The 26,681-nt window shown below is 44.1% G+C and overlaps 1 protein-coding gene across 1 annotated transcript in view; it reads left to right on the top strand.

Annotated features, from left to right (window-relative positions):
• FGD6 (FYVE, RhoGEF and PH domain containing 6) overlaps positions 1–23,484 on the top strand; it is a 108,175-nt gene extending 84,691 nt beyond the window's left edge. The window contains exons 19-21 of the mRNA XM_060245198.1: positions 20,782–20,910; positions 21,407–21,555; positions 22,186–23,484. Coding sequence (XP_060101181.1) covers positions 20,782–20,910; positions 21,407–21,555; positions 22,186–22,222 — 315 coding nt within the window. The 3' untranslated portion in view covers positions 22,223–23,484. The remainder of the gene's footprint in view (positions 1–20,781; positions 20,911–21,406; positions 21,556–22,185) is intronic.
• The last annotated feature ends 3,197 nt before the right edge of the window (positions 23,485–26,681 follow it).

The following is a 26,681-nucleotide window of genomic DNA, read 5'->3' as shown; positions in this document are numbered from 1 at the left end:
TTTGGCTTCCAACAGTGCCAGTTCTGTCAGCCATTGCAGATAGTTTGAGCTGCAGAGACATGTGGCCTTGTCTGACTCCTGATTTTTATTTATTTACTTTGTTTTTAACCCACCAAATGAACTGGAATCACGTGGCACCTTAAAGATTAACTAGATTTTTTTTTCTACCATAAGTAGAAACATGTAGTGTTGCCAGGATGCAGTTGCTATCCCTTGGGAGGAAATGCAAGGTCTGCTGGTGTGTTGCTGGTGTGCTTACATCACTTCCAGTAAAACTGTAGAGTTTTTGCAGACTGCTACATTTTTTTAACCAGAAGTGATATAAGCATGCCAGTGTGCATTCTACCCCTCCTCCCTTTCCTTCCACCAGTGCCCAAGGCACTGGATGGCAATGAGGAAGGTTAAACTGGAAGAAAAGAGTAGGACTAAATGGATAGTTCTCACAGTGGAGGGTAATAAGCTGTGGGGTCCCACAAGGTTCAGTACTGGGGCTATTTAATTTATTTATCATTGATTTGGAACTAAAGTTGAGTAGTGTACTGGTCAGGTTTGCAGATGACACAAAATTATTCAGGATGGTGAAAGCCAAGGCTGCCTGTGAAGACCTCCAAGAGGACCTTTAGGACTTTTAAATTAAACTGTTTAAATTAGCTATTGTTTTTAAATATTTATTGTATAATTACTGTATTTGATGTTGTTAGCTGCCCTGAGCCTGCTTCGGCGGGGAAGGCGGGATATAAATAAAATGTTGATTGATTGATTGACCTCCACAAACTGAGTGAGTAGGCAACAATGCTGCAAATGTGATGCACACTGGGACAAAAAATTCCAAGTTCAATTATAGGTTAATGGGACCTGAACTTGCTGAGACTGAGGAGGAAAAAGATCTTGGGGTCATAGTGGATAGCTCAATGAAAGTGTCAATCCAGTATGCTACAGCAGTGAAAAGGGCAAACTATTTTAGAGGAGAGAGGAGGAGGAGAAGAAGAAGATTTATACCCTGTCCTTCACTCAGAGTCTCAGAGCAGCTTACAATCTCTTTTCTCTTCCCCTTCCCCCAACAGACACTCTGTGAGATAGGTGGGCTGAGAGAGAACTGCCCTTGAGCAGAACAGCTCTGGGAGAGTTATGACTTACTCAGGGTGATTCCAGTAGCTGCATGTGGAAGAGTGGGGAATCAAACATGGTTCTCCCAGATAAGAGCCTGTGCACTTAACCACTACACCAAAATGGATAGGGATTATTTGGAAATGGACTGAGAATAAAATGGCTAATATTGTAATGCCCCTGCATAGATCTATGGTGTGGTCTCATTTGAAGTATTGTATACAGTTCTGGTCACAGTATCTCAAAAGGACATTGCAGAGCTGGAAAAAATAAAAAGGAGGGCAACCAAGACAAGACTCTAGATGCTGTGAAACCCATCACTTGCCCCCTTGATCCTTGTCCGTCATGGCTGACTAAAGCCTGCAGTGACAGCATACGAACTCCCCTGAGGGAAATCATCAACGTGTCCCTCTCAACAGGGGCATTCCCAGGGGCCTTGAAGGAGGCAGTGGTCTGTCCTCTCCTGAAGAAACCATCTCTGGACCTACGGTCCTAGCAAACTACCACCCAGTTTTGAACTTGCCGTTCCTGGGCAAGGTAGTGGAGAGGGCAGTGGCAACACAGCTTTAGGCTTTCTTGGAGGACGCTGTTGTCCTGGATCCCTTCCAGTCTGGCTTTTGCCCTGCCCATGGGACAGAGACGATGTTGGTCGCCTTGGTGGATGATCTCCGGAGGCATCTGGATTGAAGAGGTTTGGCACTGCTTATCCTTCTTGATCTATCAGCAGCATTTGATGTGTCGACCATGAAGTGCTGACCCACCACCTTGCCGACACAGGGATATGGGGGCTGGCCTTACAATGGTTGGTCTCCTTTCTCCAAGGTCGGGGACAGAGGGTGGCACTTGGGGGTGAACTATCCCAGCGACACCCATTAAAATGTGGTGTGCCACAGGGAGCAATTCTCAATATGCAGATGACACCCAGCTCTATTTGCTGATAGATGGTCACTCTGATTCAGCCCCAGAGGAATTGGGTAGGGCATTGCAAGCCATGGCTGGTTGGTTGCAACACAGCTGGCTGAAACTGAATCCATCGAAGATGGAGGTGCTGTGTCTAGGTTATACGGGGCTGGGATCAGAGATCCTTTGATGGGGTTGCATTGATGCCCACCTCAAGGGTGAAGAGCTTGGGGGTATTTCTGGATCCCTCTCTAACTATGGAGACCCAGGTTACCGCCACTGCCAGATCGGCCTTTTTCTATCTGAAGTGGGTCAGACAGTTGATCCCGTATCTCGATCCCCATAACCTGGCCACAGTAACCCATGCAATGGTCACTTCCAGGCTAGATTATTGTAACTCTCTCTACATGGGGCTACCCTTGATCCTCTTCTGGAAACTCCAGCTGGTGCAGAACGCTGCTGCACAGGTGTTGACTTTGTCGCCTGTACAGGCACAGATCCATCCTGTGCTGCGTGAACTGCACTGGCTACTCATTGAGTACCGGATCTGGTTCAAGGTGTTGGTACTTACCTTTAAAGCCCTATACGGCCAGGGGACAGCATACCTTTGGGACCGCCTCTCCTTGTATGAGCCCCATAGGTCCTTACGATCAGCAAACCAACAGCTTTTGGTAATAACCGGCCCCAGAGATGTCCATCTAACCTCGACGAGGGCCAGGGCCTTTTCAGCCCTGGCCCCTGCCTGGTGGAATGAGCTCCCCCTGGAGATCCGGGCCCTGCGGGATCTGCTTCAATTCCGCAGGGCCTATAAAACAAAGCTCTTTTGCCAGGCTTTCAGCTGAGGCAGTGGGCGTCACTTGTTACCAGCCTCCCCCCCTCATTCCATCCCAGCGCTACAAGATCTGCTGGACCTGGACAATAGGTCACATCTGTGAGGCAGAATTCTGCCATCTTAGTCTTTGTAATCTTAGATTTTATATCTTTTAAATTGGTCTTTTACTGTTTTTACTGTTGACTTTTTATGATGTAACCTGCCCTGAGCCTGTTCTACGGAAAGGGCGGGCTAAAAATTGAATAAAATAAATAAATAAAAATATTAGGGAGTTGGAGCCCCATTCCTATGAGAAAAAGCTGAAAAGTTTAGAAAAGGGATGACTAAAGGGAGGCATGATAGATGTTTATAAAATTATGCATGGGGTGGAGAAAGTTGACAAAGATAAATTTCTCTTTCTCTCCCAAAATGCTAGAACTTCAAGGGCAACCAATGGAGCTGATAGGCAGTAGTTTCAAGAGGGACAAAAGAAAATACTACTTTATACAGAGAGTGATTAAAATATGGAATTTGCTGCCAGGTGGCCACAGGAATAAACAGCTTTAAAAGTGGATTAAATAGATTTGTGGAAGATATCAGTTGCTACTAGCCATGATGAATGAGGGGAATCTCCACATTCAGAGGCACCAATTATTTGAATCTCAGAAACAGGAGTCAGCATCAGGGGGAAGGCCTTAGCCTCCATGCCATGTTGTTGGTTGTCCAGAGTAACTGGTTGGCGACTGTGTGAGACAGGACACTGGATTAAATGGACTATTGCTGTGATCCACCAGGACTCTTCTTATGTTGTTATAATGCTGGAAGGCCTGCTACTGTAGTGAGACTGTAATGTTGTGTGTGCTAGTGTCTGCCTAGTGAAGAGCTGCTAACTGCATCCAATGAAGTAAGCTGTCCAGGGCCGGCCTGTCCAGAGATACACCCTTCTGGATTCGTTGAAATCAATGTATTTAGATCAGGGGTGGAGAACCTTTTTTCTGCCATGGGCCATATGGATATTTATAACATAATTTGCGGGCCATAAAAATGATTCAGGCCAGCAAAATTAATACAAATAATTGTTTTTCTATTTGAAGTTAAGTGGGGAGAGTCTAATCAGGCCCAGCAGGGAGGCTGCCGCATGGTACATTTGGGCCCTGTGAGCCCTGCCTGGTCCTGGGGAGGCTGCTGCGCAGTGCGGCTGGGCTCCACGATCCTTGCTGGCCAACCAGGCCCCAGGGAGGCTGCCACGTGGCTTGGTTTGGTCCAGCAATCCCCAAGGGCCACACCAAGTGACCTCGAGGGCTGTATACGGCTCTCGGGATGGAGGTTTCTCACTCCTGATTTAGATAGATAGAACACTTTAGGATAGAACTTTGTCTGCAAAAACTTAATGCTAGAATAAAATCATGTTAGTTTTAAAGAGGCCAGAGTCTTCCTGTTTATTTTAAGAAAGTGGGAGGAATAAAAGATACAGTTAAAAGGAAATATTCATAAAGTTGTTTAGGCAGGCATTTGCTCATGTAATCCCTAAATCAGATACTTGTTTTATTAAACTGATAGAAAGTATTAAAAGTACCTGCATTATGCAGGTTGCATACTGTTCCGATATATAGCTTTCCCAATTCAGTTATGTTGCCCATGTTTCAAGGCTTGTGGTTAACTTATTTTTTTTTGGCAGAATCCTGTGTTGTTTTCAACAGCATGTGAGGTGGGAATCAGAAAAGCACAAGCTTTTTCAGACACCAAAAGTACTAATTTAATTTGTTGTATATATTGCTGTGCAAAATGTTTTAGCCCTCCCTGTACTTCTGAGTTATTTGGATTTTTAATGTATCTTGAGGATGATGTTACATGCAGTACTTTCAGCACACTGTCCAGATAGAACATTGTCACAGAGGAGTTCAGTGCTCTGTTTGGCACAACTTACCAATTAATTTTTCATGTTATAAACATCCCTGTCCAGAAAAGTGCAAGTGTGGCATAGATTTTTTTGCTGAATATAATTTCTAAACCTCTTAGCTTTACTAAGCTTGTTTGCTGAAATGATATCTTCTTCTTGCAGTGCCAGGCTTACTCACACTGAACAGTTTAAACCTTGAATAAGATTTTTAGGTATATTTTAATGCCACTTTCTACACTCTTTTAAAATTCTTCCTATAAAACACCTAGAAAATATTAAGTAGAATATAAATTTCTTACACTCGATCAGGTGACCTATTTCTTTTATTTCTCTTTTCTTCTCCTCCTTCTTTTATTGTACTTTGTTCTCCATTTGAAACCCCCAGTTTGCCTTAGTACTCCCCAGAATGTCCTGACTGGTAGAAAGTATAACACCCCCCCACCCCCCGCATACTGTTCTAATGTACACCTAGTCCAGGCTAGCTCCATCTCATCAGAGCTGGAAGGTTAAGAGTGGTCTGCCCTAGCTAGTATTTGGATGGGAGACCACCAAGGAATACCAAGGTTGTGGTGCAGAGGCAGGCAATGGCAGACCATCTCTGAATGTCTCTTGCCTTGAAAACCCACTAGTTCAACATAAGTCAACTGTGACTTGATTGCACTTTCTACCATCACCCATTGGCACCATAACTACCTGTAGACCAAACTGTATATTATGCAGGAGGATCTACAGATGGATATGATTGTTAGGGAAGTTTCTATAACTAGTACAACCCCTTCTTATGAGTTCAGTCTGGGAGAGAAAAGATCCACTCAAGGGATTTTTTTGCTAACAAAGCAGGCAGCTTTATTAAGAATGATCATTCTTATGCTAGCAAGCACAGAACATGCTAGCATACTAGCGAGGGAGTAGAGCCTACGTTTCCCAGGATCCCTTCTATCCCTCTGATTGGGTGGGCAGCAGTTTTGGAGGGAAAACTTGCCTACTGAAGGCTAGAGGGATGGCACCTGGGAGGAAACAATAAAAGGCCAGCTAGAGAGGGAAGTGTACCTCTGGAATAGGCTGAGCTGGTAAGAGGTTGCAGTCATGAGGGTTCCCTCATCCAGGGAAGGGTGAGTGATTGAAAGCAGAAGGGAACGTGTCATTAGTCATGTGACATCAGGGCTTTTATTTCTTTGAACCACCTTTGCTGTCTTGTTTTTCCTTGTTCACTATTGCACAAAAAAAGTTACAACCCACTTGTTTGTGAGCACTTTCAATAAACTTGTTATACTGCCTGGGTCTACATGCCTCTTTGGTCACAGATCATAGGTGAATAAAGTGAATACAGCCAGCTCTGAATCAACCAAGAACACTTTATTGCAAGAAGAAACAGTCACAGAGGAACACAGGGAAAACTGTAAGAACATAAGAGAAGCCATGTTGGATCAGGCCAGTGACCCATCCAGTCCAACACTCTATGTCACACAGTGGCCAAAAAAATTATATATATACACACACACATACATATATACACTGTGGCTAATAGCCACTGATGGACCTCTGCTCCATATTTTTATCTAACACCCTATTGAAGCTGTCTATGCTTTTAGCCACCACCACCTCCTGTGGCAGTGAATTCCATATGTTAATCACCCTTTGGGTGAAGAAGTACTTCCTTTTTTCTGTTTTAACCTGACTGCTCAGCAATTTCATCGAATGCCCACGAGTTCTTGTATTGTGAGAAAGGGAGAAAAGTACTTCTTTCTCTACTTTCTCCATCCCATGCATTATCTTGTAAACCTCTATCATGTGACCCCGCAGTCGACGTTTCTCCAAGCTAAAGAGCCCCAAGCGTTTTAACCTTTCTTCATAGGGAAAGTGTTCCAACCCTTTAATCATTCTAGTTGCCCTGGACTTTTTCCAATGCTATAATATCCTTTTTGAGGTGCGGTGACCAGAATTGCACACAGTATTCCAAATGAGACTGCACCATCAATTTATACAGGGGCATTATGATACTGTCTGATTTGTTTTCAATTCCCTTCCTAATAATTCCCAGCATGGCGTTGGCCTTTTTTATTGCAATCGCACACTGTCTTGACATTTTCAGTGAGTTATCTACCACGACCCCAAGATCTCTCTCTTGGTCAGTCTCTGCCAGTTCACACTCCATCAACTTGTATTTGTAGCTGGGATTCTTGGCCCCAATGTGCATTACTTTGCACTTGGCCACATTGAACCTCATCTGCCACGTTGACGCCCACTCACCCAGCCTCAACAGATCCCTTTGGAGTGCCTCACAATCCTCTCTGGTTCTCACCACCCTGAGCAATTTAGTGTCATCTGCAAACCTGGCCACTTCACTGCTCACTCCCAACTCCAAATCATTTATGAACAAGTTAAAGAGCATGGGACCCAGTACTGAGCCTTGCGGCACCCCACTGCTTACCGTCCTCCACTGCGAAGACTGCGCATTTGTACTCACTCTCTGCATTCTATTAATTAGCCAGTTTTTGATCCACAAGAGGACCTGTCCTTTTACTCCATGACTCTCGAGCTTTCTAAGGAGCCTTTGATGAGGAACTTTATCAAAAGCTTTCTGGAAGTCAAGGTAAACAACATCTGTTGGGTCTCCTTTGTCCACATGTTTGTTCACCCCCTCAAAGAAATGTAACAGGTTAGTGAGGCAAGATCTTCCCTTATAGAACCCATGCTGAGTCTTCCTCAAAAACCTGTGTTCATCTATGTGCCTACTCATTCTGTCCTTGATAATGGTTTCTACCAACTTTCCCAGTATTGAAGTCAGACTGACTGGCCTGTAATTTCCCAGATCTCCTCTGGAACCCTTTTTAAAGATGGGGGTGACATTTGCTACCTTTCAGTCCTCAGAAACGGAGGCAGATTTCAATGAAAGATTACATATTTTTGTCAGAAGATCCACAAGTTCAACTTTGTGTTCTTTCAGAACTCTTGAATGTATGCCATCTGGACCTGGTGACTTATTAGTTTTTAATTCGTCTATCAGTTGTAGGACCTCCTCTCTTGTCACCGCAGTCTGACTCAGGTCTTTCAACACCCCTTCCAAAATTAGTGGTTCTGGAGAGGGAAAACACTTCTCATCTTCCACAGTGAAGATGGAGGCAAAAAATGCATTCAGCTTCTCAGCCATTTCCCTTTCCTTCAGTAATCCTATAAGATGGAGATCTTCCGCCAGGCTTTTGGCTGAGGTAGCAGACATCAAAATATTATTGACCCCTGTTGTTATCAATTATACCACCTACTATCATCACTGGAAAGTGATTATGATATAGTACTACCAGCAAAATAACGAGGCCGCACACTTCTGGTATGAAACGAGTATTTTACTATTGGTACCAGTAGCTGGGTCCAGTTGAGCAGCAATGCTCCAAAAATACTGAACCCCCCTTCTCTGGTCCTCCGTCCGTCTTTTGAGCACAAAGCAAGCTTGCAGGCTGGCGCTTACAAATTATCTGATTCAACTTCTCCCCACCCCCTTTGCTCTTCCTTCCAGTACTTTTCCACTGTGACTCTGCTATCAGCTTCAGCAAGAAGCTCCTTCAGAGATGCCTGTCTGTTATCAATCCACATCTGTGTCTTCACACCCTTAGAGCCTATCTGGTTTTAACATTGCAGCTGCTTCAAACATTACATCAGACACCCTTTTTACTTTTAAAGACAAGAGCATATTTTCATTTATTATTATTATAGGGGTGTTCATTAATTATTCAGGGGTCCCTCTTCATTCTCCCCTTTCAAACTCTGACAGCTTATTTGAGTCTGAAAGAATATGACTATTACACAAATTAATGAAATATTATTTCCTTTCCTCTGGAGACATGTACAAGATGCTGGCATTTTTTTCAAAGGGAGTAAGTGCCTTTACAGCATTTTTAATACTGTACCTTATAACAGGAATTAAACATGGCAATAACCCTAAACATCCTAAGGAAATACCAATTAAGAATAAAATACGCTTCCAGTCTCCCATGATTTGTCCAAACCATGATGCATCCAAATTTTTCCATGTTTGAACTGGTACATGAGCAATTTTACGAATTGCAGAAGCTATATTCTGTACAGCCTCTCCATTATTATCTATATTAAGACAGTAATTTGAAAGATTAAATTTGCCACAGACAACACCTTCTTCAGCCAGCAAATAATCCAGAGCCAAACGGTTCTGATATATGGCTGCACGAATCTGGGTTTGCTGTCTAGCCAGCAGTTCTAAAGCCATGGCTGTTTGATTTGTAATGGTTTCTACCACAGCTTGCAATCTAATAATATGGTTAAGCATATACACAGGTGTTCTGTATCCCCAAGACCCATCTTGTGCCCAAGTAGCTGGGCCATAGTATTCAATGATCCGCTGTGGGGGCCATTCATCTCCCCACTGTATACCTCCAATGTCTAAGGAACGTTTTGATCTAACATAATAATCAAACACTGGGGTCCCCAAAGCAGAACCAGCATTTAATGGCAAAAGAAAGAAGCTGGGATGTATTATTCCAATAATGCAAGTCCCATGCCATCTCCTGGGCAGGAGTGTATAAGCCCTTTTACCACAAATCCAATATAACCCTTCAGGAGCCATCCATTGCTCAGAGGAATCTGAAGCAGCATTGAAATATTTATTTATACTCTAATATTTTCCCATAGCTGAAAATTCTCCATAACAGCACCCTTTGCTTCTACCCATTTTGGTTTTTCCTTAGTAGAGTTAACTAACAAAGTTTGGTGGCACAAAGTGTGCCCAACATGCTTTTCATTTGTCCATAGCACAGCCCGGGAAATGCATAATTCTTCATTCACCACTGTCTGCAATTCCCAGATCTTTCTCTCTTCTGGCCCTGACTCTGATCTAGGTTTATTCCATTGGACTAGGTCAGAAGGCAAGACCTCAATGCCAATCCAAGGCCATGTTTCACTCATTAATGGACCTCCGCACACACAACAGTTTGAAATATTTAGGGAGGTGGCTATTTGCTCAGCTAAGGCTATAAAAGGATTACTCCCAGGTTCTGGAATGACAGATTTCTCATCCTGAGCATCATTAAACACAGTCTTATACAAAATTTTCTTATTCTCCTGAACAAGTAGCTTAGGTTTGGGGTTGGGCTTTTTAACCAGGTTAGACTTTAAATCAACTGGCCAGCATACCCACTGTGACGTCGGGCAGTGGAACTTCCTCTAAAAGTTATTCTGCTTGATGCAGGATATTCTATTTTTGCTTGATAATAAGACACTCCATGTTCTACACAAACTATCTGAGTGTTAGGTTTTATGCAGACTCCATGCCTTCCCCTAGATTGAACACGCAACATACGTTTAGAATCCTTTCCTTCCCAGCATCTAGTACATCTCACTGCTTGAGTACAGCACATTGGCACACTGGCAAAAATATAGTAAAAAAGCGCAGCAATAAAAGCCTTTGAAGCATACATTTTTCTTTAAGTCCTACAGCAAATGCTTATAGCGAAATAGCACTATTGTAATAATATATTCAATACAAAAAATAAACAATTCAAGAAATTCAGCAAACTAATACAAAGGAATATCTAGCTCTGTATGGCTCCAGAAGACTTCCTCAGGCTTCAGCCGTGCATACGCAGCCAGCTTCTGGGTGTGGCTGGGGCAGGGCTGCTGACTCCAAGTTTTGGCCGTGCGTAGACCAGCCAGCTTCCAGGTGTGGCTGGGGGAAGGCTGCTGACTTTTAACAGTCTTTACTGCGTGGCATAAGGCTGGGTAGGGTCTTTATAAAGTTTCAAAGTTAATGGTTTCCCTGGAACTGGCTGAGCTTTCCAGTAATCTGCAGCTCGCTTTATATGTGACCAATGGATCCACGCTGCTATGCCTTGTACCTTGACGGCTGTAGGGGAACTTAAAAGGACAGTGAATGGGCCCTTCCACCTAGGCTGTAAGGTCTTTGCCCTCCAGCTTTTTACCCACACATTATCCCTCGACTGGTAAGCATGTACAGGAGAATAAATTTGATATGGCAAAGTTTCAAACACATACTTATTCACCTCCTTCACAGCTTTGTCCAAGGCCTGCAATTCCTCAAAAGGTATAAAGCTCCCCAACTGTGAAAGATCACCTCGAACTCCTTGTACTATGGGAGGGGGTCTTCCATAAACAATCTCGAAAGGCGACAGATGAAGTCGTTTGTGTGGCAAACAGTGCAACCAAAATAATGCAATTGGCAACATTGTAGTCCATGGCAAATCGGTTTCCTGACAGAGTTTAGACAAGGCATTCTTCAGAGTTCTATTAGCCCTTTTAACCTTTTGCTGAGCTCTGTGGGTGGTAGGCTGCATGCAATTTCCAGGTAATACCAAGCAACGTAGACACACCCTGTACAGTTTTCTCTATAAACGATGGTCCATTATCGCTCCCGATAATTACAGGTAAACCAAATTTAGGCACAATGTCTTTCAGTAAGGCTTTTACAACCTCATTGGCTTTCTCACTGCGTGTGGGGTAAGCTTCAATCCATCCAGACATTGTACAAACAAATACAAGCATGTAACGGTAATGTTCAGTTTGGGGCATTTCAGTAAAATCCACAACTAAGGAGGAGAAAGGTGTTGCTCCCACTGGCTCCCAGGGAGTTGAGTGGGACCTGACCTTGGATTATTCTTTGCACATGTAACACATTGTGCAGAGGCTTGGGCTGTCAGTGAACTCACACGATTAATATATGCCCACGGACTCACAGAGTGTTCTAGTGCAGTCTTCCCATAATGTGTTCCCTCATGCAGATTCTGAATTAATGGCCATGTGATGGTTTCTGGAATATAAATTCTGCCATCGGGGAGAACATACCAGCCATCTCTTCGTTTAGTTACTGCCCCTTGAGTTTGAACCTACTGTTCCTCAGCTAGTGAATACCGAGGACTCCATTCGGTTAAGGAAACTTGAAAAACAGGCAGATTTTCTGTGCTTCCCTGATAAGGCTTTAGTGCTTCCTCCTTAGCTGTTAAATCTGCCTTCCGATTTCCTCTTGCTATCAGACTTAGGGGCTTCTGATGACCTCGGCAATGAATAACAGCTATGTGCCGGGGTGCCCAGACAGCTTTTAACAGTTCCAAAATCTCTTTACTATTTTTAATTCCTTTGCCATTTACAGTAATTAAGCCTCTCTCTTTATACAGGGCTCCATGAGCTTGCAGTGTCATAAAAGCATATTTAGAGTCTGTGTAAATATTTACTTTAAGTCCTTCTGCTAACCGGAGTGCTCTGATGAGAGCAATTAGCTCAGTTTTCTGTGCAGAGGTTGAAACAGGCAGCAGTTCTGCTTCTATCACTGTTTCTAGAGTGACTACTGCATATCCTGCTCTGCACTTCCCATCCTGGATAAAGCTACTCCCATCGGTATAGTATTCAATATCAGGATCTGAAAATGGGACATCTTTCAGATCTGGCTGGCTGGAAAATACTTCTTCCATAACCTCTAACCAATCATGCTCCAATGCATCATCAGACGTTGGCAGCAACGAGGCTGGGTTCAGAGCTGACACAGTCATTATTTTTACTCTGGGATTTTCACACATAAGTGCCTGATATCTGACCATATGGGCATTGGTGAACCAGTAGTTTTCTTTGTGCTCCAGATGGACTTGCACATAGCGGGGAAATTTTACTTCAAGTTGATTTCCAAAGGTAAACTTGTCTGCCTCCTTTACAAGTTCTGCAACAGCTGCTACTGAACGCAAACAGGGGGGGGGCACCCTTTTGCTACAGTGTCTAATTGCTTAGATAAATATGCCACCAGTCTGGGTCAGGATCCCAGCAATTGAGTTAGAACGCCTGTAGCTATTCCTTCTCGCTCATGCACATACAGAGTAAAAAGCTTGTCAGTATCAGGTAATCCCAGAGCTGGGGCCTGCATGAGCTGACGTTTTAAATCTTCAAAGGCATTTTGACATTGCTCTGTCCATTCAAAAGGTGCTTTTTCTCTCCTCTTAGTGGCTTCGTATAAGGGCTTAGCTGCTAAGGCAAAATTGGGGAGCCAGATTCTGCAGAACCCTGCTGCTCCTCTCTCAGCTGGCGCCTGGTAGTGGGCACAGGAATGGCACACACAGTCTCTTTTTGCTCCCTGCCTAGCTGCCGTCTGCCCTGGGATATATGGAAGCCTAAAAATTTCACTGTCTCTGGGCATAGCTGAGTCTTCTTCTGAGACACTTTATATCCAGCCTTAGTCAGAAGTGCTAGCAGGGCAGCAGTGGCACCTTGGCATGTCTGTAAGTCTCTGGCCCCTATCAGAATATCATCAACATACTGAAGGCACACAACTTCTCCTGGCACAGTTGGGAACTGGCTCAAGTCCTTACTGAGAGCATTACCAAAAAGGGTGGGCGAATTTTTGAACCCTTGACGTAAACGGGTTCATGTATATTGTAGCTTTCTATCCGTCTTTTTTTCTTCCCACTGGAAGGCAAACAGTGGCAGACTTTCAGGTGCCAGTCTTAAACAAAAGAACGCATCCTTGAGATCTACCACTGAGAAGTAAGTGGCTGAGGCAGGTGTAAGTCCTAGCAAGACATATGGGTTTGGAACGACAGAATGCAAAGTCTGTGTGCAAGAATTTAGAGAGCGAAGGTCTTGTACTGGTCTGTAATCCCCGGTGCCCAGCTTCTGGACTGGCAAAAGGGGACTGTTCCATGGAGACTGACATTCTACAAGAATTCCATATTCAAGAAGCCTGACATTCTACAAGAATTCCATATTCTACAAGAATTCCATATTCAAGAAGCCTGTCTGGATGCCAATTACTGCTTTCTTAGGGATCGGGTACTGGCGTTCTTGGACTGGAACAGCCCCTGGGATTAATTCTACCTTAATAAGCGCATGGTTTACTGCTAGCCCAGGCGGATTCTCTTCTGCCCATACGTCTGGAAATTGTTGAACCCAGACTTCTGACATGGCCATTGCAGGAGCTGATTGGTGAAGCCTCCACTCCTCGGGGGCATTCTAAAACATATACACCTTGATAATGTAATTTGCCTTCTGAGGTTATGTAAGGCAGCTGAAAGTTCATTTGACTTTCTGATTCAAAAGTCAATCGGGCTCTTAACTTGGAAAGCAAATCTCTTCCCATTAATGGCACTGGGCAATCAGGCAAATGGACAAAATTGTGACGGACCACATGGCCTCCTACTGTACAAGTTCGTTTGGCTAGAAGTGGTCTGAATTGTCTATGCCCTGTAGCTCCAATTATATTAATGTACTTGCAAATTGAAGGGGCAATCTTATCAGGCACAACAGATCACGCAGCCCCAGTATCCACAAGGAATGCGATCTCCTGACCCTCAACATCAACTGTGACCACAGGCTCCGCAGGGTCAGGAGTGTCGGTGCCCGGTCTGTCCTAGTCATCCCATCTTTCCAGCCCGACCAAGCCCTGGACAGGCTCTTCTTCGTTTCTTCAATATCTGCCATTCTGGACTTGGCCTCTTGCTCTTCCCCTCACACTAGCTTCTCTGTTCCCCCGGTCTTTAAACTCCAGTCCTGTCATCTGTCTAGGAGCATTTTGAATTTCTTGTGTGCAGAGCGGGGGGTTGATTCGGGCATGAATTTTTCTAGTGCCCAAAATCCAAACAAAAGGCACACTGGTTTGGATCCAAATTGGTCATCACCGTTCTTTGATTTCTGCCATTCATTCCTTGCCCTCGAGCAGCCCCTCTGTCTCTTTTAGTTGGCTGCCCAGTCAAAGCTGCCCAACAAATCAGCCTTCTTTCTCATCTTTCTTTCTTCCTCCCGCTTCTGGTCTACATCCCAATTGGCATAAACTTTCTGGACAAGCTCTAACAGTTGGGATAAATTCATGCCAGCAAAGCCATCTTGCTTCTGAAGCTTTTTGCGAATGTCAGCATAGGATTGAGCAATAAAAGCTGTGTTTACCATGTGCAAGTTCTCTGCAGCCTCAGGTTCGAATGGGGTATACATTCGGAAAGCCTGTATTAAGCGCTCAGAAAAAGCTCCAGGGCTTTCATCTATTCTCTGGAGTACTTCACTGACTTTAGACATGTTGTATGCTTTTTTCATCGCTTCTAAGCTTGCCTGCCTGTGGTAGACGCTCTTTGGAAATCTGAGAATTGGGTTCCCAGTTTGGATCTGTTGCAGGAAAACAGGCCTTTATCCACTCCTCTCTGTCTGCCGTTCCCTGAGGAACTTATCCTTCTACATGCTTTCGAGCATAATGCATGATACAGCTTCTCTCCTCAGTTGTGAAGAGGGCCAGTAAAAGCTGCTGACAGTCTGCATAGGTAGGCTGATGCGTAGCCATAATACTAGTTAGCAGATTTGTCATTGGGGCAGGATTAGCCACAGTGTGTATATATATGTGTATAAAAAAAATTTTGGCCACTGTATGACACAGAGTGTTGGACTGGATGGGCCATTGGCCTGATTCAACATGGCTTCTCTTATGTTCTTATTATGATTATCAGAAAATGCAACAGTATGGGTTTTCCAGTTTACTAGATCACTTGAAGTGAAAGGCACGTACATGTATCGGGTCTCAATACCGGGGCCAGGCTGCTGAGAGATATGGACTTCCCGAAGGGGAGCTAGCAGTGAGCAGTCTGTACTCGATGTAAACCCTGGAAAAGTTGGGGGTGAAGCTGTAGAAGAACTGGAGGTTTTCTCAGTACTTGATGAGATTTCTGTATGCAAGGGAGACTCAGGAGCTGAATTAAAACTTGCAACGTGATTATTAAACACAGGCATGGAATTATGAGGAGCTGTTGCAAAAAACGGTTGCTCTGAAAACAACTGCTGAACCGAATTTAGAGTTTGCAGGGGTGTCATTTGCCCTTTTCCAGCTCTAGGTCCTTCATTCATCTCTATTTCCTCTCTTCATCAAAGGATTTTAAAGCGCCCTTAGCTAGCTGTGCTTGATCCTTGCCATCAGTACCTCCTTCTGCTGGCTGCATCGGGAGAAGAGGGTATACTGGAACATATGGCGGGGGACTAGCCAAGGGGTCTTCAAGATCGGCATCTAACACTGGAGGCTTTTCCTTCTTTGGATCATTGTTTTTACTAACACATCCTGATGCAAAGCCATAACTTGACTTGCAGATTTATCAGCAGCCTTCTGAGCCCACTTTCCTTTGTCTGCGTTCCTTTGCCCCCCCCCCCCCCCCGCTGGTCCTTCCCTGCAGCCTACCCCCCTCCCCCGCCGAGGCTTGTCTCCCTGCCCACTTTCCCTTCCCTTTTCCTTTGCCGCTGCCAAGGCAGGTCCTTCCGCGCCTTCACCCTCCTCCTGCAATGAGGCTATCACGGTATCTTATCTTTTGAAGAGCCCGTGGGAAGAGAGTTCGCTCCCCCTTCTTCTCAGAAGTGGAAGTGAGGGGGAGCAAAGTCTCTTCTCATGGAATCTTCAAAGGATTAGAAGGTGCTCCAGCCACACCGAGGACAGTAAGGAGCAGCCGCGGCAATGGGGTGGGGCAGTGGCGGTAGCAAGGGAGGGCAACGAGGATGAGGCAAGAAGGCAGGCAGGCAAACTAACTGTTTCTCATGAGTGCCGGGGGGGGGGAGCCCCATTTGGCGTCCTGCACCTCCCGGTGCTCTAAGCAACCGCCTAGCGGGTGAGCCGGCCCTGCCTGTCGGTGCGGGAGTTAGCAGAGTGAGCTTGGTGACCTGCCCGACACAGGGCTCCAGGAAAGAAATCAGCCGGACACCTGCAACTAGTGCCAAAATAGTGTATTTACAGATATATACAATAAGTGCTCACTAGTGCAGTCCAATATCTTACTTCAACAGACAAAATGCTCCGCCTACACACCAACTCTCAGAGAGAGACCTGTGTGTTCCACACACAGTCTTCTTATAGTCCTACCAGCCAATCCTGGCTGTGCACTGTCATGCTGACTCAGCAGGTTTCTTCTCTTGGCTTCTGCCGGCTCAAACCGGCCTGCTGATAAAGTCATTGTGACCTAGCATGCCTGCTAGATCACCAGCTGTCAAAGCATAGCTGTCAGACTGGGTTTACATAGATTCATTACACCAACACACCTCCTAATCTATTGAACCCAGTACACCCAACCACTGTACACAGTTTTCATGTTCACATGCAGACAGTAACATACATTTCATATTTACACATTTGTAATTACCAGTCCAGGAACTCGTCTTAGTGATAAAAAATATCATCACTGTCCTGGTCAGCCAGCTCCTTCTGGCGTTTGGCTTCAGCCTCCCTGTTCTTTGCCTCGCACTCTGCCACCCAGGCCTTCCACTTCTTAGCCTTTTCTTTTAGCATTTCTTCAAACCCAGGTGGGTCTGGTTTAACTGTCAGAGTGACATAGGGCACCTTATACCTGGCAGGAGGTTTGCCTTTTGTGGTTCTAGCAGACACCCGTGGCTCTGTGCTAGGACCGGCCTTGTCTTCTTCAGGCTGATCTGTTCCCACCTCCTGGGCTGGTTGTTCTGTCCCTGTGATTTGAGGTTGCACCTCCTGACTTTCACACTCCACCTCCTGACCCTCCGTCTCAGGCTCTGCTTGCCAGTTGCCGGTCGGGAGAATGTTCCTGCTTAATTACCTCTGGCAGGACTCCAGCACCGTTATCAGTTGCTGGCAGCAGTACAAATTGTTTCTCCGGGGAGTGTAATCTTGCTCAGCTGGACTCCTCACTAAACTGGGCAGTTTTGCTGAGGATTATTTTCTTTCTCTTATCGCAGAAGCGATAACACCTGGCCTCTGGCTTGTAGCCCAGAAAAGTCAGGCTCTCTGCCCGGACATCCCCCTCCCTGCTGCTCTCGGAGGGGATGCCAACCCGAGCCTGTGTCCCAAAGACTCTCAAAAATTTTAAATCTGGACACTTGTTATACAGCTTCCTATAGGGCAAGTTATTTACGGGTTTACACCAAATTCGATTATGTATAAACACAGCGCAGTACATGGCTTCGGCCCAATAGCAAATTGGCAACCTTGCATCTTCAAGCATGCTGTACATTATCATTTGCAACACAGCTCCTGTGCGCTCTGCTAGCCCATATTCTTTCCCATTTTCTTGGGGCGTGGCTGGGTTCACTAAACGGTGGGCAATGCCCTTGTTCTCCAGCCAACATTTCAATTCATTTGATAAGAATTCCCCCCCTCTGTCGGTCTGAATAGCCTGGAGGTTTACACCTAATGGTCTCTCAACTGCTTTGACCCATTTTATGAATGTCTTGTACACTTCAGATTTATGCACCATAGCAAAGACCCAAGAGTACCTCGTATGGTTGTCTGTGGCCACTAAGCAGTACCTCCTCCCCGACAGACTTTTTGGCAATGGGCCAATCACGTCTAAGTGAACTAGTTCTAGGGCACGCTTGCTTTCTCTTGTGCTTTCCTTAGAAACAGCACAAGCCCTGCTTTTGGTCTTCTTGCAGACCTGACAATCCAAGTAACATCTGCAAGGTTTCACTTTTAGACTAGGCACCAACTCCAGGGTTTTTTTCAACGCTCCAAACCCGCAGTGCCCCAGTCTCCGGTGCAGTAAATGTATACACTTATTGTGCACAGGCTCATTTGACACCTGTGCCACCTGGGCACATTCATTCTGGACCACATATATTTTACCTTCTCTTTTTCCAGTTACAAGCACCTTTCCCCCACCTCCCAGGATTTTACAGCAGGTCCTTTCAAACCTCACCTGGTATCCCTGGTCAATTAGTGTGCTAACACTTAGCAGGTTTGACTGTAGTGAGGGTACACATAACACATTTTGCAAAGTGCAATTCAACACAGGAAATTTCACATTGCCTGAGCAAGTAGCATTGGCAGTGGTCCCGTTAGCTAATCTAACATGCCTGTGTTCAGGAATGTCAATACTGTTCAACAGCTCCTTCCTCCAGCAGAGATGGCTCGTTGCCCCAGAGTCTAAAATCCAGGCAGACCCTGTGCTCTCTACTGCAGACGTGACCAGCCGGGCTCCTTCCTCACACGGGCTGGTGTTCCTCCGCTCTCGCTGCCTCCATCCGCGCCGCTTCCCCCTCCCGGGGCAAGCTCGAAGCAGGTGCTGTGACGACCCACAGCCATAGCAGCGTCGGACTGCCATTGCAGTCGGCTCCTCTTTCTCAGCCTTTGGACATTTGCCAGCAGCAAAAGCTGGCTCACTCTTGGCTGTCTTCCCGGACGAGCCGATGGCCGCACGCTCCTGGGCCGACACCCCCGGACAGCTCACTGCCGCAATCCTCTCTTGGAAATCAAGCAGGTGGGCACAGACGTACTCCATTGTCAGGGTCGCTACGTCCACTGTCTCCAGGGAAGTTATCAAGGGAGTAAACTCAGGCGGCAACGATGACAGCAAAATGTAAACGCGGTCATCGGGAGCTACAGTCTTGCCTGTGGCCTCAAGCTCAACGAAACAGTCCGTTAGCTTCTTGATGTGATTTTTCACACACCCTCCAGCTGGCAGTACAGTGCGAAACATTTTCCTAGTCAAGGCCATGAGGGAGCCAGCAGTGGTACTAACATGAACCCCACTGAGCGCGTCCCAGGCAGCCTTGGGAGTGTCCTTCCCACGCACATATACCAACTGGTCGTCATCTATAGCCAGCACGATGTTTGCCAGTGCCTTATCGGCTAACACAGTCTGGGCAGGAGATAAGGCAGCAGGGGGATTACTCACAACCAGCCATTGCCCTTCACGCTTGAGGTAGTGTTCCATTCTCAGGCTCCACACCGCGTAGTTGGCTGAGTTGAGCTTCTCAACGGGCACTGCAAGCTGCTGCTGAGCCATGATGCCGATTCCTCCACACAGCTGGCTGCCGTCGTCCCTCTGGCTCTCAAAACGAGATAGCTGGTGCTGCTTTGTCTTTCAACCGGCGTTCCTCGCCTCCGGCTCTTTCCAAACTCTCGGTCAGCTCAACTCTCACGGTGCTCCTCCGCGCAGCGGAAGCGTACTGGGCCCATAACCCTGTCGGTGCGGGAGTTAGCAGAGTGAGCTTGGTGACCTGCCCGACACAGGGCTCCAGGAAAGAAATCAGCCGGACACCTGCAACTAGTGCCAAAATAGTGTATTTACAGATATATACAATAAGTGCTCACTAGTGCAGTCTAATATCTTACTTCAACAGACAAAATGCTCCACCTACACACCAACTCTCAGAGAGAGACCTGTGTGTTCCACACACAGTCTTCTTATAGTCCTACCAGCCAATCCTGGCTGTGCACTGTCATGCTGACTCAGCAGGTTTCTTCTCTTGGCTTCTGCCGGCTCAAACTGGCCTGCTGATAAGGTCATTGTGACCTAGCATGCCTGCTAGATCACCAGCTGTCAAAGCATAGCTGTCAGACTGGGTTTACATAGATTCATTACACCAACACTGCCCACAACAGTGCCTTTGCTGAGGTGGCAAGTAGTTCTTTTAAGTTTCTTTTCCTGCCAAGTGGGAAAACGTTGATTGGACTACACCAGCTAGAGAGGGAAAACATTGATTGGACTACACCAGCTAGATAGGTTTCTTTTTCCTCTTTTCTTTATTCATACCTTGGGTTTTTCTTCCTCCATTCTCTGGTGTGCTGACAATCTTTCTGTCTTAGCTTCTTGAAACAGCTAGGAGGGTTGAGAGACCACGTGTCAGCAGGGGAAATAAAGATGGCTTGCTGGCCACCTGGTAGTATCATTTAATATGCAGTGAGCTTCTGCGTTTTTAGTGTCTCATTGAAACTGGAGGTTCTCCTCCCCATGCAGAGCTCACACTTGTTCATTCTGAGATGTGCTAAAAATATTGCAACTGAATTTGGAAGATGGCAAGACTAAGTTCCATTGTCAAATGACTTACTGTGGAGATTAATGCTTTCTCTGTAGGTAACCGTTGAACTAATTTTCACCTGACCAAGGAAGACTCTACTATGCAGAGGAGGGCCATGACAAACCACCTCTGCTTGTCTCTTGCCGTGAAAACCCCATGGTCCCAGGATGGCCATGAGTTGGTTATGACCTGTTTTTGTCTCTTTCTAGCAAAAATATAAAGCTCACTATTGTCTGGCAGTTCCATATAGTTGGACAGATTGTGCTACATTCTCATGCATTCTTAACAACAGTATATTTTGCCTTGAACTTAGGTATCTGCGAATACAGAAGACTCTTCAATGAGCGGCTATTTATTTAGGTCAAAGGGCAGCAAGAAGCCTTGGAAACACCTGTGGTTTGTGATAAAAAACAAAGTGCTATACACATACGCTGCTAGTGAGGTGAGAAAACTTAAGAGTGAATTATGTAGCTAATTGCAGGAATGTGGAATGGGTGGAATGTTAGAATTGGACCCAAAGGCCCAGCTCAGTAACTTCAATCTATATGCTTCAATTTACAAAGGACAGTCACTGTTTTCTGGTACCTCTCTCCAGTTTTTCTTTATCTTACAGGGAAATCTTGTTAATGCTTTGTTAGTGCTAATTGTTGGGGTTAACCTCTTTAAAAGCTAACCTACTATGAAATATCAATGTGTCTTAAAGTTGTTAATGAGCCATCTGAAAACCAAGAAGTGTAGTGTTATTTATGGTGGGGATTGCACAACAGAGTGTTAAACCAAAAGCAAAACAGCTGAATAAAAAAGATTTGATGCCATCATCTTTCAGTTGTGAAGATGCTAATGAGACTTCTGCTTATTTTTCAAATGGCGGTGAATCAAGAGAAAGCTGAATTTATAAGAAAGCCATGTCTCATTCTGGATTTCTTTTTTAAAATTAGGATGTAGCTGCTTTGGAAAGTCAACCTTTACTGGGATTTACAGTTGCTGAAGTCAGAGAGGAAAATGCAGAGTCCAAAGTGTTCCATTTGTTGCACAAAAATACCTTATTTTACATATTCAAAGCAGATGACACCCATTCAACACAAAAGTAAGCAGCTAATGTACTGATTTAATTTATATGCCAATAGTACTCTGCAGGCACTGCTTTAAGTTTTGTACTGTAGTGGAATAGTTTTTATTTGAGTCTCCATTTAGATCATAAACTGAGGTTTCATAAATCCACTTGCATGTTTTCAGCAATAAGAGCCCCTCAGTTAATTACTCTCAGCATTCCACAGTCTCCAGTTTTAATATATTTATTTCCTTCACTTTCCCCCCACCCCCTGGAATTAAACCCAAACATGGTAACCACATACACTAAGCTTCTTATTCCTATTTGGTTCTTAAATCTGTTAAACATCTTTATTATGTTGTACATTAATTTGCTGCTCACTTTCTACCAATTATGTATGGACTGGTAACTTCTGTTTCAATGTATTTGAAGACGTGTGCATGCACATGGAAGCTTATACCTTGAAAAAAACTTTGTTGGTCAAAGGTGCCACTGGACTCAAACTTTATAGTAGCTCCAAGACACCTTGTACATTGCTAAAAATCATGGAAAATCTGAAGGGTATTCATGACAAGCTGACTTGAATAATGAAACTGTATATATCAATTAAGCATGTGTTGAACACAGCATACTGTTTGCTACTAATTAATGTTTCTTTTCCAACAGGTGGATAGAAGCTTTTCAAGAAGCAACAGTATTGTAGCATGGCTGGTGGTGCAGTTTGTTGTCAAATGACTATGTGAAATACTAGTGTTTTTTTTTAAACAGAGTGATAGAATTCTGCAAGTTTCAATTGAAAGACTGTTTATCAGATCTAGGAGGTGACTCTTTTGTTCAGTCGAAATACTTGTTCAAGAAATGTGTGTACTTGTTTTTGTGATATAGAAAGTGTTATTTATTAAACTCTGCCACTGTTTTACTTAATAGTCAGAATCATTTCTGAAATTCAGGGTTGAATTCCAAAGTGCCTTTGACCTTAAGAATAGGGTTTTGTCAAAAAGCTATAATGAACTATTTGTCTTCTGTCTGCTGCAGTATTATTGTCAGCACAGTTTCAGAGCTGTTGCTCTTGGAAGTTAGAGCAACAAGGTCTTTCTGCAGGTTCTTAGGCTTCTTGTGTTTGTGAGAGTTTGATGGTCATTTGACTGAAATTTTACATGATCCCTGTTGATGCAAAGCAGATAAGTTACCAGAGCTACTTATTCATACACAAACATTCATGGACTTATAAAACTCGCATATGTGGATATAAGCCACACTGATCTTGTTTAGAAGAAAACATTAGATTCTCAAGCAATGATTGAATAGTTCTATTATTGTGATTATATTAGTGGATCCTTGTTGAAGGGGAAAAAATAAATATACCAAGAAGAAGTGGCTTGCACTTTTAAAAAAAATGGTATCCTTTTACAAAAACCTGGACTTAGAAATGTAAGAATCCATATGGTAGAAACAGAGTTTCTTGGCATGAATCACTTATTTATGGGAAATGCTGCACAAAAGAGATTGAATAGTAAACTCCAAAAATATTTTAAAATCAATATGCAATTTGCACTTCTAAAGCATGAATAAAATCATGCAAGGAGGCAATAAATTCAACACGAGTGTGTTCTCCTTAATATATATTCCCATTGATGCCAAAGTAGGTTTATATACATAATATAAAATGTGGTGAGTAAATCATCTTTTAACTTTCCTTTTATACAAGAACTGAAAACTGGAGTTACCATGTCAAAACAGTGTTTTAGGGAAATGACAGTGACTAGGCAGATCATAATTTCTAGCTTCATGTTCAGTTTGATGTACTGCACAGTGCGATGTTATTTTAACTGTATTTTTATCTTTAGCAAAATGTCACTTAACCTCTGAGAATTGTCACCTGATTGGTTGTGTTGCAATTACTGGTAGTTTGATGCTTTTGTATGAATTTTTTTGTATGCAATAAATGAAATCTTTCTACAATAATGTAGAAGTAAGGAAAACATTTATTTAGCATATTGGAAAACTGTTTGAATATTCAGCTAATTATTCTTGGATTTAAGCCTAAAGTTTCAGTGGGCACTGATGATAGGATTTCTGTGTTTTTCAGCTTGCAGTCTGCTAGGGTTTTTTGTAAATTATTCAAAAGCTATACTTATCCTTAGTCTTACTGCTTGTTAATATAACAGGGCAGTAACTGATCACTGGAAAGTATTTACCAACCTTTAATTGCTTTTATTATTTTTGTTAACTAGTTGGATAAAAAAAAGTTGTCACTGAGGTTTTTGTAGGTCTAGCAATGTGATGAGTATCTTGTCAAAACCAGATTGCAGAAAGAAAAAACCCAGCCTCAGCTAAATTTTCCCCAAGTTGCAACCAACTAAACATTTGTTTACTGTACGGCTTCAAGTGCAGTTACACTAATGGAAATTTTTTCTAAATGGCCTCAGTGTAAGCATATAGCCAGGGAGAAGATAATTCTCTCATTGTGTCCCCCCCCTTTCAGATGCAAATATGGTTAGATCAAAAGCATCACTTGAGAGAATTGTCCTGCTGCCACAGATGAACATGAAATCCAGAAACAGCTTTCTCTTTAGAAATGTATTTATTTAAATATACTGACTGGATTATGTGGGGGAAAGCTCTGCATTTTATGTTGCTACTTACTATTGTTAGATGTCTAGTTAGGTCTATGCAATCTATTTGAATTTTCCCAACTGCAAACTGAGGAACAAATTAAGTACTTGAAATTTTGGACATGCACTTAAATGTCCCGCTGAATTAAAGCACTCCTCTGTATAGCCTGATGGGAAAAAATCTGTCAATGATCACAGCGAATTCTGTAGTTCATTTTTCCTACACTATATACTTCCAGGTGGCCAGTATGATTGTTTTACGAGGATGAAAATGACACAGGTAAAGTTGTTGAAAATGCTGGTTTTTATTTAAGTATCAAAGTTTTCTCCAAAGATATCCAGAATCACTGATCTTTAAAATTCAAGTAAGAAAAAGTATAATTATTTCTTCCTGACATAACAGAAATAAACTTTTGTAATGAGGCTAACCTGAAGTACTCCCATCTTCATCCTAGAATTGCTTTTTCCTACAAAGTTATCTGTGATGCCAGCCTTAGCCTCATATAATGTACAAAGATCAATGTACCTCTTGTGGATCAGCATACTCTAAAAGGAATGGTGTCTCTGACCAGTGGCCAGAGGGAAGCTTTTCCAAGAAAACTAATGACAGTTTTTATGGTCTCATCCTTGCTGTGAAATAAATGGTGGTGCCGAATCAAATGAAGAACAATTCCATTTCATGTGATTGTTAAACTTGTAGAGCACAGACCAAAAGGTTCTGCACATGCCCCACTACTGTGCAGAAAAATTGTGCAAAAATTCACCCTGGTGACATGAGCACCTATTTCAGATCTCATGTATCTGCTTCAAAACACTTCGCACTGTAGAAGAAACTCTAGGGGATAAGCTGAAACAGAAACTGTAATTATTTGAACAGATGTAAGCAACTTACTTGGTTATTTTATATATGAACTGAATAAATGAGGGGTTTTTTTTACATTGCCAGTTTCTTTTATGTGTATCACAAGCAGGGGACCAGGAAGTAGGGTTACCAGGTCCAATTCAAGAAATATCTGAGGACCTTGGGGGTGGAGCCAGGAAATATTGGGGTGGAGCCAGGAGCGAGGTTGTGACAAGCATAATTGAGCTCCAAATAGAGTCCAAGCCATCACATTTAAAGGGACTGCACACCTTTTAAGTGTCTCCTCTCTGAGGGAACTTATAAAGGATAGGGGCACCGTCTTTTGGGGCTCATAGAATTGGACCCCCTAGTCCAATCTTTTTTAAACTTGGCAGTGTTTTTGAGGAGAGGCATCAGATGCTATGCTGCAAGTTTGTTGCCTCTACCTCAATAAACAGAGCCCCAGATACTTGCAGATCAATTCTCCATTATAACCTATGAGAATCGGGTCTCCATAGGGAATAATGGAGTGCCCAGCAGACATTTCCCCCACTTTCTGATGACCCTGAAGTGGGGGGAAGGCCTCTAAACAGGGGATCCCCTGCCCCTACTTGGGGATTGGCAACCCTACCAGTGAGGGCCCCTACGGACTGCAACCACTCTGGAAGGGCCCAGAGCAGCCACCCAACCCCTGTGTCTTCCTTCTCAGCAAGTACCTTTATCTGTGACCAAACAGGCAGTTTAACAACAATAAGTTTATTGTAAGTTCTCAAGAACAAGTGAGTTGTAATAAATTTTTTAGTACAAGAGTTAAAAGAAAAAAGTAGTAAAGGTGGTAAAAAGAAAGATAAAAGCCCTGACACAACTGACTATACATTCCCTCCTTTGGATTCCAAACTAACCCCTCTCTGGATCAAAGAACTCTCCTAGCTGCAGCCTCTCCCCAACTCCGCCTTTCCAGAGAGAATACTCTTTCCTCCCTGGTTCCACCCCTCTGTTCTCCACGGGGCAAGTTTTCCCTCCAAAATTTTTGCTCACCCAATCAGAAGGACAGAAGGGATCCTGGGAGATGTAACTTTGCAGTAGGCTTCTCCAGGCGTCATGGCCTAGGCCCAAGGCATGACAATACGGAATACATTCCACACTTAATAGGAAGAAAAAAGCATAATTGTTTCACTATTTCAAAACAAATAGGAAATAAATTAGTGTATTTAATTGATCTTCTTCGTGGTCTCTGTGCAGTCCCACACATGGGTCTTGCCGCAGGCAATGAATCCATTCCTCGGAGTTCCAATAGCTCGCCTATAGCGCTTTTGGCGCGCTCCCCTCCCGCCCTGGGGAGCAGGCAGCGACCGCGCATGCCTGGAGCGGGGGGGGAGCGCCCATTCCACTCAGTTTCTTCCTTTCCGCCGCCCGGACAACACCTTCCTCGCTGCGCTCTTCCTTAGCTCGTCTCTCCTCAGCTCATTTCATCTCTACTTTGACTGGTCGTTTCGTCCTAAAAAATATACAAAAAAAAAAAAAAAAGAACCCCGTTTCTGCGCTTTTAACTCTCTTTTTCCATACCCGTCCCTTCCCGCCCTTCCCTCTCCCCCCCCCCCCCCACCGTCCGGGGCGTATGGAAGGGAAGGTTACCTTCAAAAAGTGTAGGCACTGTGGGGCTAAAATTCCCACCACAGACGGCCACAGCCACTGCCTTTTCTGCC

The sequence above is a fragment of the Heteronotia binoei genome, chromosome 8 (genome assembly GCF_032191835.1).
Source record: "Heteronotia binoei isolate CCM8104 ecotype False Entrance Well chromosome 8, APGP_CSIRO_Hbin_v1, whole genome shotgun sequence".
Classification (NCBI taxonomy): domain Eukaryota; kingdom Metazoa; phylum Chordata; class Lepidosauria; order Squamata; family Gekkonidae; genus Heteronotia; species Heteronotia binoei.
This window is presented reverse-complemented; position numbering and strand designations above follow the sequence as displayed.